The 18969-nt window shown below is 38.1% G+C and overlaps 1 protein-coding gene across 6 annotated transcripts in view; it reads right to left on the bottom strand.

Annotated features, from left to right (window-relative positions):
- Positions 1-18969, bottom strand: part of MYO6 (myosin VI) — a 101438-nt gene that overhangs the window by 62882 nt on the left and 19587 nt on the right. For all 6 annotated transcript variants that reach the window (XR_014616087.1, XM_084203727.1, XM_084203728.1 and 3 more), the window contains exons 2-3: positions 9093-9231; positions 3001-3070 (exon numbers count right to left, since the gene is read on the bottom strand). Coding sequence is in view for 5 of the 6 variants with exons in the window: in XM_084203727.1 (XP_084059853.1) it covers positions 3001-3070; positions 9093-9209 (187 nt within the window). In the remaining variant the exon portion in view is untranslated. The remainder of the gene's footprint in view (positions 1-3000; positions 3071-9092; positions 9232-18969) is intronic.

Below are 18969 nucleotides of genomic sequence, written 5' to 3'. Positions count from 1 at the left end.
CATACACACCTCTTACCTATAATGACTAACAAAGTTGTTTTATGTTGAACTGACACCCTTTCTCAAGGGCTGCAGCAGCAAAGAAGTATTCTTATTTACATGTGCAAAAAGGGCTGCCAGTTTGTATGACCTAAAGTCAACCTGCCCAGCCACCCTTGCCCTGCAAGGATACCTGAAGTTCAGTAAGCTGCTCTTAACATCTCTTTCAACACTCCTCCTGCTGAACCAACACTTTCAACACTCCTCCTGCTGAACTGGCAAAGGAAAATGGGAGCTTCTCAAAAACATCTGTGTTTCTGTTTTGCATCTTTTACCCTTCCTCCTGCAGTGGACTGAGAAGTGGAGGTGGCTCTGTCCCCTACTTATCTGCAGTAGACTGGCCTGAAGCAAACTCAGGTTCACTAGCAAATTGCAGCCTCTCTTTGGCTTGCATAGCTCTGCTGAATAACAGCCCATGACTAAATACATCTTTGTTTCAAATATCTGGAATCATTTACACTTCTCAAAAGACCTTGTAGCTTTGGTTTGTTCAGAAGAAGCCACCTTCCTCCAGAAAACCCCTTGCACTCATATTCCTGTGCTGGCAGAGACACACAAGGCACACTTTAGCTTTACCCCAGGAAAACTGTCCCTTTGGATCATGAGAGCCTTGAATTTGTGGCTGTGCGCGATTCCTTCATGAAACAGCAGGCTGGCCCCCATCCCCACAGTTCCTCCTCTGCCAGCATAGCGGACACGCATTCCCCCACAACCCCCAGTCACCAGGAGCTGCAGCAGCCAGGCACAGACACCCGACACTGCACAGCAGGACCCATCCTCCCCAGGCATTCTCAGTTCACATGGCTGAGAAAATGGCACTGGGAGCACAAATTGCAGGTCTGCCTTCAGCTCTTTTATTGGGGTCATTCCTAGAGAAAGAGACATTAAAAGGAAATGGGCTAGAAACAGAAAGTTGGTCTCCATCTGCCCCTCTATGTGCCTGGGAGGGGACAGCATGGTAAAAAATTTTGATCCTCAGTATTGAGATGAGAAACTATTGCATACTAATTGTCTATCAACACCCTTGACCATATCTTTGTAGGAATCTCTCTGAGTTTGCAGTATCTTAAAGGAAGCAGTTAATCATCAACTTTTTATTAGGTTGCTTATCTCAAAAGCAAAGGACCCCAGATTTCAGTGTCCCCAGTGCCCTCGTTGCAATTAAACCAGCTATACCTGCAGACTCCGTGTGCAATAGGAGTTTGCTCCCCAAGGGAATGCCACCACCTCAAGACATTCAAACTAAGGCTTATGTCAGCAAATTCAAAATGCATCTTTTTAGAATAAATCCTTTAGAAGTGGCATCAATATCCAAAGGCAAAGGAAGTCACCGGAGAGAGAGAGAATTCTGAATATTCATATGGCTCTTGTCTAAATATAGCCAGTGTATATATGTGCATTTAGTTCTCCATATATTTACTTACACACACACGTAGTTCACATAAGTGAAGTGGGGCACTAAAAACTAGGAAACGTCAATGCCAAATTTACTCACAGTGGCTCTCCTGCCCATACCACGGAGCAGGGTTTTTACTGAAAATTATTTTATGAAATAATTGTAAGGCTCTGCATCTGTAGAACTGGGGTTTTTTAACAGTCTTATCCAATATCCTGTCCTTATACCCACCTTTCAGGATTTTTTAGAACAGTTTTATAAGCACTCAGTATAGTTGCTTTTCTTAGAAATCAATGGTACTGAACACAAATACTCTGACAGAGAAGGAAATTGAATTTGGGATTCACACATTCTGCAAATGAACTGCAACTTATGAGCAGCAAGTTAGAATATATTGGAAAGTTAAAAAAATGTTTGATACAGAAGGGATAATTCAACAAAGGATTTTTAAGTTTTATCTTCTCACAAAGCCAAACAAGATATTTTCTTTTACTAACTTAGTTGAATAGTATTCTGTTGGAATCTTAAATTATTTCCATAATCTCATTCCAGATTTCAATTCCCTGACCAGGACAGGGAATGAGGTGTCAGGACATCTCAGTAAAATCATTGGGACAGATGCACAGATTAAGTGCATTTCCCTAACAATCACCATGTACAGAGAATATAGATAACAGCTTTGAAAAGTTTGAACCCACATCCTTGTTGCAAAAATATAAGCAGCTTGAAGCAAGGCTACCAGCTTGGTTCTAACCATACTGCACAATCTAAATCAGAGCATAAGACTCAGATCTCATCTTTTTGGTTCTTTTGGAGAAGCTGTAACAGCTGCATTTCCTGTCATGGGATGTAAATACTAGACCCTATTACAGGACAGGAACTGAGGTTGCATCACCTCGACCAGACCCTTAGCCTCTATTTAAAACTAAGAACAATAGAAGGTATTTTTGCCCACTATTTACAAAGTCTTCAGTATTTTTACCAAGCAGTAAACACTATAGGAAATGTTAAAAAGACTTGCCTTCATCAGTATTCAAGACAGGAGAGGCTCTGTGATTTGCTTATATAGTGCAGCAACAGCAAAATACTTAACAGTTGTGTAAAAGCTGATCACAGCACTCATTCAGCTTTCTCAATATTCTCTCCCCAGATTTGACAACTGTTTCCATCCACCTAACTATAAAATGAAACCCTGCAGATCAACAGCGACATTTATTACAAAAACTCACTTCAAAACTCCTTCACCACCAGCACTCCTATAGCCAATTCAGGTCTATAATTTTCAGTGGTCCTGATAGGTCCAGATTCCCATCCCCAGTTTTGGGAAGGTAATCTTAAAACTTATATTCCATTACCTCTACTTCCAGAGGAATGCTATCTGAGAAATTCCTTAAATGCAGGAAAATGCTGTACAAATACAGGTGCTGATAAAGACAAGCAAAGGTCATACATAAATTCAAAGAAAGATGACAAGGAAGAAAGAGGAAGCTTGTAAGGAAACAATATTCATTTCATGGCATATATTTTTTTCAAATGCATAATTTATTTTTAAATTCATAACTTACAATTATCTTCCACATCCTTTTTGCTATCCTCTTCTGCAGGAAACACTTGGTTGATAGCAGCCTGGAAAGTCTGTTAGATAAGAAACATTAACATTGTCAGAATTCCATAAAATAGAAATATAGTTCAAAGACATCTCATGCAATCATACAAGTGAGTGCACTGTAATTGTGCATGATTTCAAATGAAGTCACCAGCTTTATACTTCAGAATTGGAAATTTTACTGAGTTACTAGATGCAGACAAAAGGTGCTGCATTTATATTAATACACTGCATTATAAAAATGAATTCACTGTAATATATATTTTAATGCAATAATATTTTATTCTCAGGTGAAAAATTGCATGTCATACTGTGCAATACAAAAAATAAGACTAAAAAAGTAATGCAAAGGTAACAGCATTATAAATGACACACAATTTCCTCAGTTTTGCAAGGAAGAAAGAATAAAATGCAAATCATTAGTTCAGTCAAAGGACTGTGATGTCGTTATGATAGGCTGTTTTAAAATATTCCTACTTAAAATATTAATGTTCAATACATAATATTCTCTGCATCACCAAATACTGTAGCTTTGGTTATTGTTTTGGGGTTTTTTTCTTCAATAAATCAATACTAAAGTAAAACAAGACCTTCCTTCAGCCCTTGTATTCCAGTTATACAAAACAACCATTTATCAAGTGTTCACATCCAACTGGAAAAATTCATAACAAAAGCATCTTTGTTTCTCTTTTCATCTCCAGAAATCATAATTTATATTGCTGTAAAAAGGAAGGAAAAACATCCAAGCAAGCATGCGTTGCAGCATCTGCACAAAAATACCTATTGTACAAAGGAGATTTTTAATTATATTTTTTTTTTGTTTACTCTAGTAACAGCTTGTTTGAGCTAGCGATGAATGAACAAAACCCCTGTTGTACCAATTAAACACGACAGCCACCATGCCACTGCAGGCACAGGCTCCTTTTCGCCATGGAAATGGAGACAAGAAGTCTGGTCTAATATTTGAAAAGGCAACCAGCTGGATCTATAGAATGAACTTAATAAACAAACATGTTTGCTTGTTTAACATTGTACTCAGCAAGGTAGTCCCATGAGAAACATCTCACAGGGAAATTTAGGCGAAAGACAGCAACTTGTTTCATATATTTGCTTGAGCACAAGCATGAGAGGTCCTGGGGCTTACACCATCATTAACCACCACAAATTGCAACTCTCTTTGAAGTGGGAAGAGTTAAAAGTGTCTCAGAGCAGAACTAATTGCTGCCAGACGGAAAGCATTAAATCTACAATATCCCTTCCCTACCAAGTTATCATAAAGTATGCAATTTTTAGCCATAATAAAATATATTTTGTCATCCCCTTATCAGGATCTAATGCAAAAAAATATGTACAAGATGTTTTCCTAAGGGAAAAAAAGCTGCTGGATGACGTTGGAACATCTGAACATCCATCACACCAACTTCCTCCAAAATATACTTTATCAGAGTTTGTGAGGGCCATGGAAGCCTTCAGTGTCTTTACCTACCTCAGAAAGGTGCCTGCTGCTATTCAGAGTTTTAGTAGGGCAGAGATTCACCACACCCTTTCCTCCCTCTCACGGTATTACCGTAACTACATATTGTCATCATAATTTTCCCTACAAGTTTGTCAACAGTGAAGGTAAATTTTGTTTGGTAAAGATGTATTGGAATACAACGCTTCTCTACATGATCAGTTCCCTGTGCATGAAACAGTGGGAAAGTTTTAAAATAATATGACCAGCTTCACAAAAATGTAACTTCACTTCTTGTTCTTGTCTGCTGATGTGTAAACCCATTAATCACTAACAAAGATGGCAGAGAATGAACACAATTCCCAGCTATTCTGTGAGACTCTCCAAAAACTTCTGATACTTTAACGTTTCTTGAGCTAAAGTCAGCCATGCTAGAACTATCCCAGAAGAGGAATGGCTTTTTTCAATGTCCTCACCACTAAGCCTTCTGAATCAAGATGAATTTAAAGGAAAAACAAACAAGCAAAAAAAAAGATAATTCAGAGAATTCATGCTGTCTTATGAATTCATGCTGTCTCCTATCTGAAAGTTACTGGTTTTGTGTTGGGCTTTTTTAGATAAGAACATAGTTTCACCTATCTAAAAAAAAAAAATTCACTGCTGTACATCACATTTGGAATACTTTATACAAAGTAAGGTACTTGTCACGTAGATAAGTATGATAGCTAGATGTGCACAGCTCCAAGTATTAAAATCTAGTCTTTTAAACATAAAATAAGCTAATAATCTAATCTATCAATAAGAAAATATTGAAAGAAATTCTTTACTATATTGTCCCATTTTTAAATTTTTTAAACAATTATTTTAAGGAAAAAACCCTTCAGATACTTGAGGGAAGACTTTTTCATTAATCCTAACTTAGGACAAGTTTATTCTAAGGGAGTGGAGTGTGTATTAATCTTAAGAGAAAATAAAATGATCTTAGGAAGCAAAACAAGGTTTAGGGAATTCTGAAGGGGGTTTTTTGTCGTCTTTGTAATGAAGCAACCCTTGAAATCCAATGGCAATCTTAACTATTCTCCCAGAAACTAGATGAGTGAAAAAAGATATCTTTCCATTCAAGCAGGATCTTCTTTCTACCATGTAATCCAATATGTGTAACCATGCCTTCCTTTATACCTTCCAGATACAGACAGGAGACATCCCTACTCTCAGCTGTATTTCACAAACCAACCTACAGCAGTACAAACCACGTGTAAGTCAGACAAGAGCATGTCTCACTTGTGCAAGCAAGTTGTGCTCACTGTTAAAAAAAAAAACAACCAAATAAAACCACCTTAGCTTGAAGCATTGAACTTTGAACATTCTGATCCTTACTTTCAAAGTACATTTATTCCTTTATACTTAGCTGGGAAAAATACCTTTCTGGTTATTCACAGCATACCAGAGCAGGTGGCCCATAAAGCCTTCCATGACCCTTCAGAAGTGGCACAGAGCCATAAGGTGTCTCTCAGTCGATGGCAGGAGGGGTGTCAGCAAGAGCCTCCAGCACCTCACACCTTCCCAGTGACTGCCAGAAACTCATGACTGATGATCCCTAAGAAGTGCCTGCCCCCTACTCCTCAGTGCCCCACAGTGCCCAGAATGGCATCACTAGGTGCAAGCCCTTCCAGTGCATCTCTTCCTAAGCTTTATTTACATTTGCTACCCCCAAGAAAATAGTAAATTCCCCATTTAGCAATTTTACCGTCATCTGCCTTCTCCTTGTTTTAGCCTCAAAGAACAAAAAAATACATGCAACAGGATCCAAGATTACAAATCCCAGTACATTCAGAAAAGAACACTTTAAGGAGAAACAAAAGCACAATACTAGTTGAGTTTAACAGCTGATTCCCTCTCAACCTGCCTCCTTCCTTGTACCACCAGCATGTGACTGCTGGTGGGCCATGGGCCAGGGCTGCCAGCTCTGGTACAACCAATCCAGTTCGGAGCCCATTCTCAGGGCAGGACTCCAGCTCTAGGTGCAACCATGCTCATTAGCAAAGCACTCTCCAATTTCTCTGGCTTTTTTTTCCTGGCATTAATTTTCCAGTCCTGGCATTTATAAACCTTTCAAGCCAATGATCTGCTTTTTGGGAAGAGGTTGCCATCACGTAACACATGCATCCTCTGTTCCAGTAAAATGCTCCTGTGGCTCACCATACTGTTCATGTAGGGCAGGCTGGGTGACTCAGATCCCCGCCTCCCTTAGACACACAGTTCTGCACAGATCTGTAAACACCTGGGGATGGGCTGTGCTACTGCAGGGGTTTAAGTGAATTGGTGTGTTGGACCTTCATGGAGTCTGGGCTGGGTAACTTGGTTTCATAATGAGAAGCAACCTGCCACCACAATGGCCTCAGATCCTCTGCCCCCCTTCCGCTGCTTTCTGCCATCCTGAAAACTTTCCACTTCTTCCAGTTGGATCTGTTCTCTGACCTCATTTGGGGTGTCACGCACAGCTCGGCAGGCGGAGCAGGGACGGTGCCACTCTGCAGTGCCAGAGCTGGCCACGGACGGGGATGGGAGCGAGAGGTTTAAGACATGGTGAAACTGCTGCCTTGCAGCATATGCTGCAGGTATTGACAACAGTGTCATAAAAGGCCGTAATCAAACACATGCATACTCATTTCCTTTTCAGACTGTGACCTCTGGTAAGCTACCAGTGCCTACAGAGAATACATATGACATGGTAATGACCCAGATTAAAAAATAATAATAAGTTACACTGCCAGGATATGTTTACAAGATCAGGTTACTCCTCTCCTCCCTGTAATTATCATGGGCAACTCCAGAGCTGCTGGATCACACATTCTTGCTGAAGAGCACTTCTTAACTACCATTTTAAGAAAACAAAGTGATAATGAGTATTAATGCTGACTACTTCAAATTAATGGTCTAAGTGCACAAGGACAGAGTCATCTTAAAAAGTCAAAAGGCAATGAGAAATGTTTCTCTAAAAAGAAATCAATGACACCTTGAAAAGACTGAGAAGGTAACCAAGAAAACTTTTTAGTCCACCTTTATTAATGTATGGTTAATTAATTAAGTTTGATAGTTTAAAATATAGGACCATAATCTCTGTTTAGACTGTGAAGTGTTTGTTCCCTTAGATGAATGAACATTAGGCTCTTAATTGATCTGCTTAATCCAAAACAGCCAACAGCAGAATAACAAACTCCCTAGACAAAAGAGATTTTTTGTTGCTGAGAAAACCATGAAACAAACTATTTGTATTTTAGGATCATTTTTTGGGGTTTTTTTGGGTTTTTTTAATTGTTTATGGTCCCTGAAAGGAGCACATGTTAGAAATAAATAGTGACTCAGAAATATGATTATTATTGTTTCTGTTTTCATGTAAAGGCTTTTGCTCCTCATGGCATCAGGACCATTGGGGAATATAAACAGAAACAGCGGTGGGGGTGAAATTTATTTAAGTCATTTTAATATTAGCCATAGATTTGGAATATTTAATATCCTTGTCTGAATAATCTTGCTCCTCCTCAAACAGACAAATGAATTCTACTGCTACTACTAAACCGATACACTTTATCTCTCTCACTCAAAAATCAGTTGTTACACTTACTTTATATTTCTAAGGAATGCAAAATCAACTTCCTCTCCAAGATGCACAAAAAAGAAAGCCTATAAACATTCCCCCAAAAGGAAGGACTGCTGCATAAACTTTTGACCTGTGACAAGGCATTCTCTCCTACTGCTGACATAAAAAAAAAGACAACAAAACATATTGTTGTCTTTTTTACGTCCTTGAATATAAGAAAAACCAAAACTATTAGGGCACATAAAAATTATTCAAAAAGACTGAAACCACAACTTTTAAGGCAGTGCTGATCTTATTCTAGCTAGTACAATGCAGGAATCTGACTATTTGAATTAGGATAATTGATAGCTTCAAGGTGCTTCCTGTAAAAACTGACATTTAGTTACGACATAGTCTGAAAGATGTCATGATAAATCAAGCCATTGGAACACACTAATTAGGATGAATTAGGTCTTCATTTTAAAAGTTACATTTATTTTGACTTTAATTTGATGTAGCAATTCCAAGGACCTTTTTTTGACATCATATTACTTCTCAAAGTACTTGGGTTAAGAGGATTCATCTCTCAGCCTTCATCAGTCTAATGGAGTCTAATCTTAGCCAGGGCCCAGCGCATCCCTGTAGGACCCCTCCCATGCATGTAAGCAAAAAGAGAGAAGCTAATCTTAACAGCAGGCTCTTCATCAGTGTCTAACTGAGAAAAATAAAGCATACAGTACTGAATCAAATGGCTACAGAGGTTTAAACCTCTTTCATGAGCACATACTCAATGCACATACACATAACTGACAAAGTACATACTTCTTGTCAGTGTGAGGGGTCCACTGCAATACCAGCTAAAGCTGAACAAAGATCCTTAGCCAAACTTTGAACAGAAAGTTGTTTTTCCACTCCTTCAGGCTGTGTGCAGTTGAAGATAGTGGCAAAGACCTGGCCTACAGGTAAGATGGTTTATTTGTATGTTTTTTCTCTGTTCCTTTGTTTGTGACACACTTACCTTGCCTTTCTGATTCAAAGGTTCAATAGTTAAGTTGTCAGGGCCAATGTCCACAATCATCCCCATCTGAAACCCATCAGTTGGGTGTGGAGCCCAAACGGGCTTCCCGTCTTCCATTGTGGGATCTATCCAGTATTTCCTGTAAGAAAAAATAAAACTAAAATTAATCAAAACACTTTGTATACAAATTGAATAAACCAACAGGATTTATGACATAGACTTTAGTTTATTATGTTTATTTCTCTCATTCAGTATGAAAGGAGACAGCCGCTGCAGACTGGAGCCAGCCTTTCTCCAATTCACAATGGACTTCAGCATGGAGAAGATTGAAAACCAGAATCATTTTTCTTCTGATCCACACACTGCTCCCTGAAGCTCTTTATCCAGCTTCCCTAACTTGTGAATCAAGAAGGGAGTCTATCTCATGATCAAAATAGAAATGCAAGATAGATTCAAAACCAAGACTATACTAGGAGGGTGGGTATATACACATATATGGATACACATGTAAAGACACACACATATATATGTATGTGCATGCAGTGGGTCATGACTAATGGATACTTGTCTGTACTTGAGCTGGTGTACAAATATTTGTATTTTTGCTACAGCACACATTGAGGCATATGAGCAGAAATCCAGTCTCTTGGCATTTGAGACAAATGATGGTGTTCATTCTTTTTGTGTGGCTGAGCATACGGTTTTCAAATAGCCTATAAAAAGTATATTTGGTCTCAATTGATTTATCATCCTGTAAGTCTTTTAAAGGCTGACCCTTCTGATACTGTAACATTACAGGTCTTCCTCTTAAGGAACTTTATTTCCTATTAAAAAAAAGACATGAAAATTGTTTTGAAATAATTTTGATCGGCAAGTGAAAAAGATGCAAAGGCCAGGATATTCAAACCTTATGCTCCTCAAGTTATACAGCTAAATAAGCTCCCAGTTAAAAAGGAGTACTTGATTGCATGCAATACTCATTGAGCTAACCAGGAAAATTGCCAAGGTTGGCACACTCTGAATAGCTAATGGTGCCATTTTAAATATGTTGAATTGGTCCCTTTCTTAGCGTTTGGTTGTTTTTGGGGTTTTTTTTTGTTGGCTTGGTTTTGGTTTCTTTTAAACCTACTTTATAGTCCTTACCCTAATAAGAATAGAGTCCACTCAGCTTAAAAGGTTCACTTCTCCTTGCTGTTCCTTGCTCCCCTCCAAAACTCATTCACATACTAAACTGACATGTTTTAGTGATTCCAAAATTTGTAAAAAGTAATCTCATACCACCAAGGTGTAACTTGCCTCTCCCAGCATGAAAGAAATGAGCCTGCCAAGCAGCAAACAAAACACTGGCAACAAACTCCAGAAGTCTAGGAAAAGCCCAGGAAAGTGTCCCACATTTTTCTTTTCCCATATCTGAAGGAAAAAGAAGATCCAAAATTTCTCATGAACAATGAAGGCTACCGATCCCTTTGCCATGAGCAGCAGCAAGGAAAAAGAGTGATTGGCTCACCAGGAAGCTGTACAACTATGAGCAGAAAAGGACATCTTTGCCCCTCAGAGAATCTGTCAGCACATGGTGCACATAACCTGCTTTTTACTGCCTCTAAGGACAGATTAGAAAAGTTTGAAGGGAAGGAAAAAGCTGGCTGTGATCTCTTTGAGAATCCTGCTGGTCTTAGTTAACAGCAAGCTGTCTTATTCCTTGGCAACTTTAATGTGAACTATTGATGAAAACTTGTGATTTACTATTCTCTCATGAAGAGAATTGTAACTTCTTTTAACTACTCACACAAAGTTCTGTTCTAAAACCTCCAGTATCACATTTTCTTCTGTTTACTTCCAACCTTTTGCCACAGCCCATGAACTCTATAAAACAACATCTTCATCATGTGTTGCCATCACTATACGATAAACCCTGTAAACAACATCTGTATTCACTCACAACTGGCTGTTGGCCATTTTTCTTTATTTTATTATACCAAAAAAGGATTTTTTTTCCCAGCCAGACCTGACCTCTAAATCCAACTGCCATCGTGGGCATAGTTGCTAAACAGCTGAGTTTATTTCTGGATATAAACAAGCCTTCCTTTCTTCATAAACCTATCATTTGCTTTTAAAATGCTAGTTCAAAATAGTAGTTAAACGATATGTCACACAACCACTAAAAACAAGGCTGTCTTTTACACCCCAAGAAGCATGGTCAGGGCTCCGGACATAACCATGTTGCATGAGAAACAAACCCTAAAATTACTGCCAAAACTTCAACAGAAGTAGGAATCCAGCCTCCACAGTTCACATCCAGATGCTTCTGCTTTGTTCACTGACAGGGCTTTTTGAATTCTTACATATTCTTAAGGTAACTTCATACTTCATTAATAAATTATGACAGAGGAGTGTCACAAACTGAAAAAACGCTCATGAAGGACAGAGCAGTGATTGAATTCAGCCACCACCAGGAAATGCAAGTTTAAGAAAAGTACCTGAGGCTTTGCAAGCATTTAAGATGCCATTGGATGAAAGGAATCTAAATACAAGTGAGTCAGTTATTAATGGAACAATTAATTTTAATAAATACAGTCCTCTGGCTGAGTAGTGACATAAAACCAGTTGTAACATTTTGGATTTAGCACCGCTCCATCTCTGTCAGCTGTGACTCTGGCAGGGAGCACACTGAAATGGGATAGCAAAACCTACCAGGTATTACCTCCTCTATTATTTACACTCCCATCTGATGTATTGTGCCATTGCCTTGAGACAGGTGCAGAAAGCCTACTCCTGAACAAGCTCTTGAATAGCCAGACCAGCATTTTACAGTGAACAGAAACTACCAGTGGGAACAAACTTTTTTCCCAATATGTATCCATCTAAATCCATTATAGACGCAGTCCATCACACTGCTAAAAGAGCACACCATTTCTGAAAACAATGGAAGAGACTCATGCCCAGGCTAAAAGCTCTAAGGCAACAAATTTGATAGCAACACCATGAAATACAAGGAGTAACCTGGATGATGCTTCCAAAAAAGGAGACTAAATAAGTTATCATCCACATTTGTATTTGTATATATGCACTCAACATACATTAATTGATTTTAAGTTGCTGGATCATTTTGGTCTCCACATTTAAGACATTTCCAAAATGATGGAGAGAATTTGTAAAGGTTATGCTTAGAAGTGGGAAGCCAGCTGCCCTTTTCTCTTTCTACATAGAAAGACCTTGGGAGTGTTGGAGTTTTTCTCTCTGTTGAGCACAAGAGGGATAGTAATAAAATAAGCTGCCTGAAGCTGGTAAACTTAATAGCTATTCCTTCAAATGTCAGATTTTATTTCTTCATAATTGGTACACAGCAATAGACCTTTCCTTAATTATCAATAAGAGTACTTAACAGATTCAGCACTGGCTAAACACTAGAACCAGTGTTCAAACAACTTGCAAGACAAATCACTGCCCAGATTCCACAAAAAACACCCAGCAATATTTCTGTAACTTTTTCTGCACTATTATTCCTCCTTTTGGAGAATGTTTAATTACATTTTTTTCCTCAAAAAAATTATCTACATAACACATTGTGTATAGGAAACAACTAAGAATTTCTCAGTTGAAAGTTAACACACTATCCTCCTCCCACTTATGTTTACCTAAGTAGTGTTGATTTTAAAATAATGTAATACAACTACATTTGGGTGTTATAGACTATTTAAAAGGAAATCAAATGCTACCATCTGGTGAAAGAATTCTACAAAGGCAAAATATACTAATGCAATTTTAAACCAGTTGCCAGAGCCCAGAGGCAGGCATTTGCATGATCTGATCCTACTTACAATCCTATGAACAGTCTGCTATACCAAGGCACTGAACTGATTGCTCAATTAACTAATTAAAACAAATGAAAAATTAGACTTCATTAAACAACCAACAGTAACTCACTAAAATGGCTAAGTCCAAGGAAAATAAACTAATTAGAATAGGTATAGTAGTAAATTATCATTGTAAAATACTGATTTTTTTATATTAAAACCACCTTGCACTTGTGTGTTTAAGAGCTGCCCAAAATTCTGCCAACTACAGCAGGCACATGAGACTGCTCTGGGAAAGGTCCTATAAATATACAGAAGAGACTAGACAGAGAAAAACATTCATACATTGTGGTACCTTACTGTCAGACAAATTACTTTTGCAACCCTAGTTTACTGCTAAACTGAAACTTCTCCAAATCAAAGCTCAGGCAGCATGCAGCATTCTACTGCAGGTGACACAGTATTTCAAATGAACTGCAGCTATAGTAGAGATTTAGTTTTATTTGAGCTAATTACAATACAGTTATAGCTCCACTGAAAATTAAACTGATACCATTTTTATTCTTTACTTTTCCAGTTTACTCCAAAACTCTGCTGTAACACATTCTAGTTTATCCATGTCACACTGCAGCTTTTTCATATCTAAAATAACATCAGTAAAGTAACTCTGTGAGGTAGGGACTTGTGCCAAACTAGAAAAGAAGAAATAGACTGAAATATAGCACAACACAGAAGTACCTTCAAAACCAACTTGCTTTGAAAACCTTAACCCCAACTTGTTAATTTTCACTACCTTTTGTAGATGTATGCATGTAAAACAAAGAGTAATCATTCCACATCTGAGAATTACTAGATAAAAATTTCTTTTAAAGCTACCTGCTCTGACTGCTTGGGACAACATGAGCACAACAGCTGATGAAATTATTCTCATGGCATGCTCATTTTCTTCTTTGTGTATTTGCATATATCAGCATGTTTTCAATACTGAGCAACCAGAAACTGATTTCCGTAGTATTTCCAGATGAACCACTCTTGTATTTGTATTCACTTATTTAACATTCACATAGGAAATGCTTTCTCTGCTGTTGTGTTTACTATTGAATACAAAAAGACAAGACAGTCCCTCATGATTTAAGCAAAGGAGAAATCTTATTTCCTCTACATTGAACATGGCAATTCTCAATCAGTAAAGCACAACTGCAATACTCCGTATGATTTCTGAAAACCCCTTTGCCTGGAATATCCATACTCCTGGGAGAACAAATTTTAAGGAGCAGATGAAGGGGTATGATAGGGTCAAGATTAGCCAAAGACCTGTACAGCTTCCTCTAAACCATCTCACCTTCCTGTGTGTTAACTGCCATTTTTTCCCAGCTGCTCTCCTGGCCTTGCTCCCTCCTCTGTCTCTTCCCATCCTGACCACCTTGAGACATACTGATGCAAGAGATGGTCTGAGTAAGAACATGGATATTGAAAAAAAAAAAAACATGCTACTTTTTCTGCAAATATTTAAATGGCTATTGCATCAAAATAAGCTGTTAAAAAGAAGGAATTCAATTAATGGTAGGAAATTTCCCCCACAGCATCTGAATTTCATGTATTTTACCATTCTGAAAGTGAGGTGATACAGACATTGCCCAAGAACCCTCAGTTTTGAAATATATGTGTTTTATGCTTTTTCAAATGCATTATATTGAATCAATCAGCACTTCTGAACAGCTGTGCACCTTTAATATAACAAAAATGTAGCCCACTAAAATACACCTATTGTAGGAGGCCTATCCAAAATAATTTGTACATCAAGTGAACAGATTCCTGCAAGGCCAAGTGTCTTTCAGGTGTCGTTTACTAAGTGGAAAATTCTCAGTATTGCTCAAAAACTAAAACTAAACCTCACATGGACAAGGAGATCTACCATTGGAGGTTACAGTGGAGCTTCAAAAAATCCAGAGGAAGGAGAATTTAGGCAATTTTAACAAACCTACTAACTCTGCAGATGTGGCAGTAGAAATGAGTCCACAAGAGAGGCTGTTCACAGTAAAAGATCACTTTTACTGTACACCAGGAGAGGACAAATAGCAAACATTCTCATGAACTGTACCACATGAGAAGAGAACAAAGAGTAGGGAAGATGGAAGATCAAATGAGACTTAGCAAAGGAAGACAGCAACATATATGGCATGTTAACAAGCAAATATTTGTCCAATTCAACTGCTATTATACAAGACCGAGATGAATTTTGTACAGCTTGTGAGTTTGTAAAATTCTAACCACAGAGGTTGTGGTCTCTTAACTATGACACTGAGAAATTAAAACTCAATTCATATTAGAATCAGCAAGATTTTATTATTTCCTCTGCGATTCCTCCTCTTCTGCCAGCTTTTTAAGCTACTGTTCTCTCAAAAACTTTATTCTTATTTTAGTTCCTACTAAGAAAATAGAGAAGTCTTTGTCCCAATTCTTGTTCATTAAAATAACCTAAGTGAAGCTTCCTGACAAACCAAGAATTAAGTATGCCAAGGGGATCTGCATAAGCATTTCCAACCAACAGCAATGCCTACTCCAGTAATAGCAACAAGCAGGAAGAGGAAAAGTAGCAAAACACAAAATACAGTATCAAATTTGAGCAGCAATATTAAAATTAAAGAAAAAGCTCCTCAGTTATTGTCTGGACACCACTTCAGAAGCATTACAAAAGAGAAATGACCACTAGATAAAACAGAACTAATAAGGCTATAAAACACTTTTGAAAGAGGTTGTTCAACTTAACACTTTCACTAGGCTTTACAAGTCAGCCCTAGTGAAACCAGCAGGCAGTGAGAGGGGAAGAAAAGACATACCAAGGCAGAAGTCACCAAACAGACAAAGACATCAAAGCAAAATCAAAAGTATCTTAAGCCATCTCATAATATATAAAGAGCACTCCTGCAGATCTAGTTGGAGTAGTTCAAGCAGACAAGGTGAACTCTGGAATTAACTCTCCATGGCAGTAGTCATGCTGTGTGACCACTGGCAGCAGTGCTCAAGCATAATGGCTTAAATCATATTCCATAAGCAGCCTCAACAAGGTCAAGCAACTTCAAACTCCTTCAGCTAGCACTTTAACAGTGTATTTGTTTATATCCTCCACTTTTTCCAAGTGTAAACATGAGAAAGAGCAAATACTTCTTGAAGGTTGAGGATGACTCTCTCTAAGCTAATGAACTCTAAATTCTTCTCCAGTTATGTCATTTTTCAGCCTTCCCCAGCCAGTCATCTTCTACATCTCATACTCTCCTACTGTCAAATTAGAGTGCCCTGTTTCCCCACCCAGCATGTGCTGCTGCCAAGCTATTGCTCATCTTCAGGTGACCTAATACAAGAACTGATATGTTTATTCTCTTCTAAGCCTGTGCACCCAGTAGTCTCTCTTTGAGCTTCTATACAAGGCAAAACAAAAGCAACAAATTGGCCTAAGTCTACCAAATACAAGGGACCTCACCTCCAGCACAAAAAGTAGAAAATCTAATTATGCAAATGAAAAAAAACCAAAACACTAAGGAAGTCCTTAATTTGATTCCCAAATACTTAAAAGGAAATGGATCACTTATCGATTTATATGATACATATTGGTTATTTATCATATAAATACCAATACCTGGTCACTGGCTTCCATAATCTGAACTGCAGAAGCTGACCATTATGATAAGCAATCAGGAAACCAGAATTTTAATCCTCTGTAGACCACCATCAATGCTGGCTAAAGCACTTCTACGTGCCAGCAGGGCCTTGTACCAGTTAAAGCAAGCATATATTGCATTTTATACCAGTTTTGGTCCAGCTGATTAAAAAAGAGGCTGAGATAGACTGAATCCCAGTAATTTATTCTTACTCATATGAACAGAGATAAACCCAAAAAAGTTCATACCCTCCATACAAAAAAATCAGAACTATATTCCTAACTACCAATTGAAGGGGGGGGGGGGGGGGGTTGAACCCAAGCCAAATAGAAAAAAATATACCACAAAACAAGTCCCACTTTTGAGTGCTTTTGAATTTTTGTTAATTCACAAGCAATTCAAGAACTCTGCACAACTTAAATATTTTTTCAGAAAAATACTTGAAGTAGAAAGCCTACACTACCTAGTGACAGTACCATCTATTTTGTACTTTTAGATAAGTGATGCTAAGCCCTTGACATTCAAGCAGCCTTACAATTCCAGCAGAGAAAGTCAAGAGCTGAATCATAAGCCGGAGCCTATCAGTAACTTGGTTCTCCATGGCTGCCTCTGTAAATAATTCAGAAATACCCCAGGGGCTCCTGAGGGTGACCAACACATGCTCTGACCTCTTCTCTGAACCCATGTCTTGTCAAGTCTTGAACTTCAGCTATATAACCCTCTTGCTGCAGAATAATCAAATGAAGCTAGGTAAACACAGAAATAAGCAATCAACCAACCCGCACTGAGTTTTATCAGTTTGATAAGTACAAATGCATAAATAACTGAACAGAGACACATTTGCCTGGCAAGTTTTTTTAAAGTACAACTATAAAAAACATTGCCAAACTCCTGGTACATATCAGTGTAAATGGGACTGATATTTTAGGAAACTAAGAATACGTACTCAACCAGGAGCCAAGTCAAGTCAAATAAACTAAGCACTTCAGATGGCATCATCAAAGCCTGCTAGAGGCTGTGCAGGAAACCTCAGATGCTTGACCTCAAACCAATACAAAGAGCCTGGGCAGGAAAAAATATATTTGTGCTTTCTGACTTACTACCACTATAACAAATTGCAAGTAAATCAGATGTATTCAAATGGTACTAACTTTGATTTGGCCACTTTATTAGAGGAGAAAATACTAGAAACTAATGACAATCAGCATCTGCAAATTAACAGGTATAATCCAGGAACTGTTTATTGCCATCCCTCGCTGTACAGAGTCCATAATTCTTTCAAAGAAAAAATTAGTTCCTAAAAACACTTACATTACCTGTTTCAAACTTCTTTTTCCTCTCTCCATATCAGCTTGTACTTATTACAAAAAGTATGGGTGTAGTTTATAGGCAAGGAGCTGAAACACAGGCAATCTGCAGCAGACCAGTGAACTCAGGAGAAACTCTCCCTTCAGAAACAGGCAGCAAATAAAGGAAGGTTCTTGTCGAAATCCACTCAAATATTGTATACAAATAAATAAATAAAAAATAGAACCTGTTTCCAAATTCACAAATCTCATTGATAACAGTAATTCTGAAAGAGGCGACTGAATGCTTTCCCCTAACATAAAAGATGATGAGAGTAATTTAAGACAATTTTAAGAGCAAAAAGACAAGAATGCTACTCCAAGAAGCGACACAGAACATATTTTGTCAGCAGCTCCATTTGTTTCCTTGGAAAGATGAGTATAGCTGATCCATTACTATGAGACAAAAAACCAGTAATTACAACAAAAGATAAAGAACATTTACATAATCTCAAAAAATTTCTGAAGTATATGATTTAGGAATAAAATACACTTAAAACCCATAAAAAGTTATCAAAGGGCTAGAACATCTCTCCTATGAAGAAAGGCTGAGGGATTTGGGGGTGTTTCAGAATAAGGAAGAAGGGGTTCCAGGAAAGGCCTTCCTGTGACCTTTCCATAAATGAAGGAAGCCTATAAGATGGAGAATTTCTATCAATGCCCCTAGTAACAGGACAAGGCACAACAGTTTTAAACTGAAAAAGGATAGCTTTAGACTGGCTGTAAAACAGAAATTCTATGCAATGATATTTGCCTGAAGAAGCTGTGAATGTCCCATCCCTGGAAACCTTCAAGGTCAGGTTGAATGGATCTTTGAACAACCTAGTGAGGACAGAGGGGTAAGACTTGATCTCTTTAAAGGTCCTTTCCAACTCAAACCATCCTGTGACTCTAAAATAACCTTTAATTCTTGTACTGCTCGTGAATAGTTTGTATTTTCACAGAAGGCCGAGTACTGTAAAGGCTTGGCATGTGACCAGCAACAAACCAGACAAAATCTGCTATTAGCACTGGCAGGATCTTGGCAGCAGGGAAAGCTGCAGGCCATAACAACTTCCACATTAACCACATCCTGCCC

Source organism: Fringilla coelebs, assembly GCF_963513975.1.
Source record: "Fringilla coelebs genome assembly, chromosome: 3".
NCBI lineage: Eukaryota > Metazoa > Chordata > Aves > Passeriformes > Fringillidae > Fringilla > Fringilla coelebs.
This window is presented reverse-complemented; position numbering and strand designations above follow the sequence as displayed.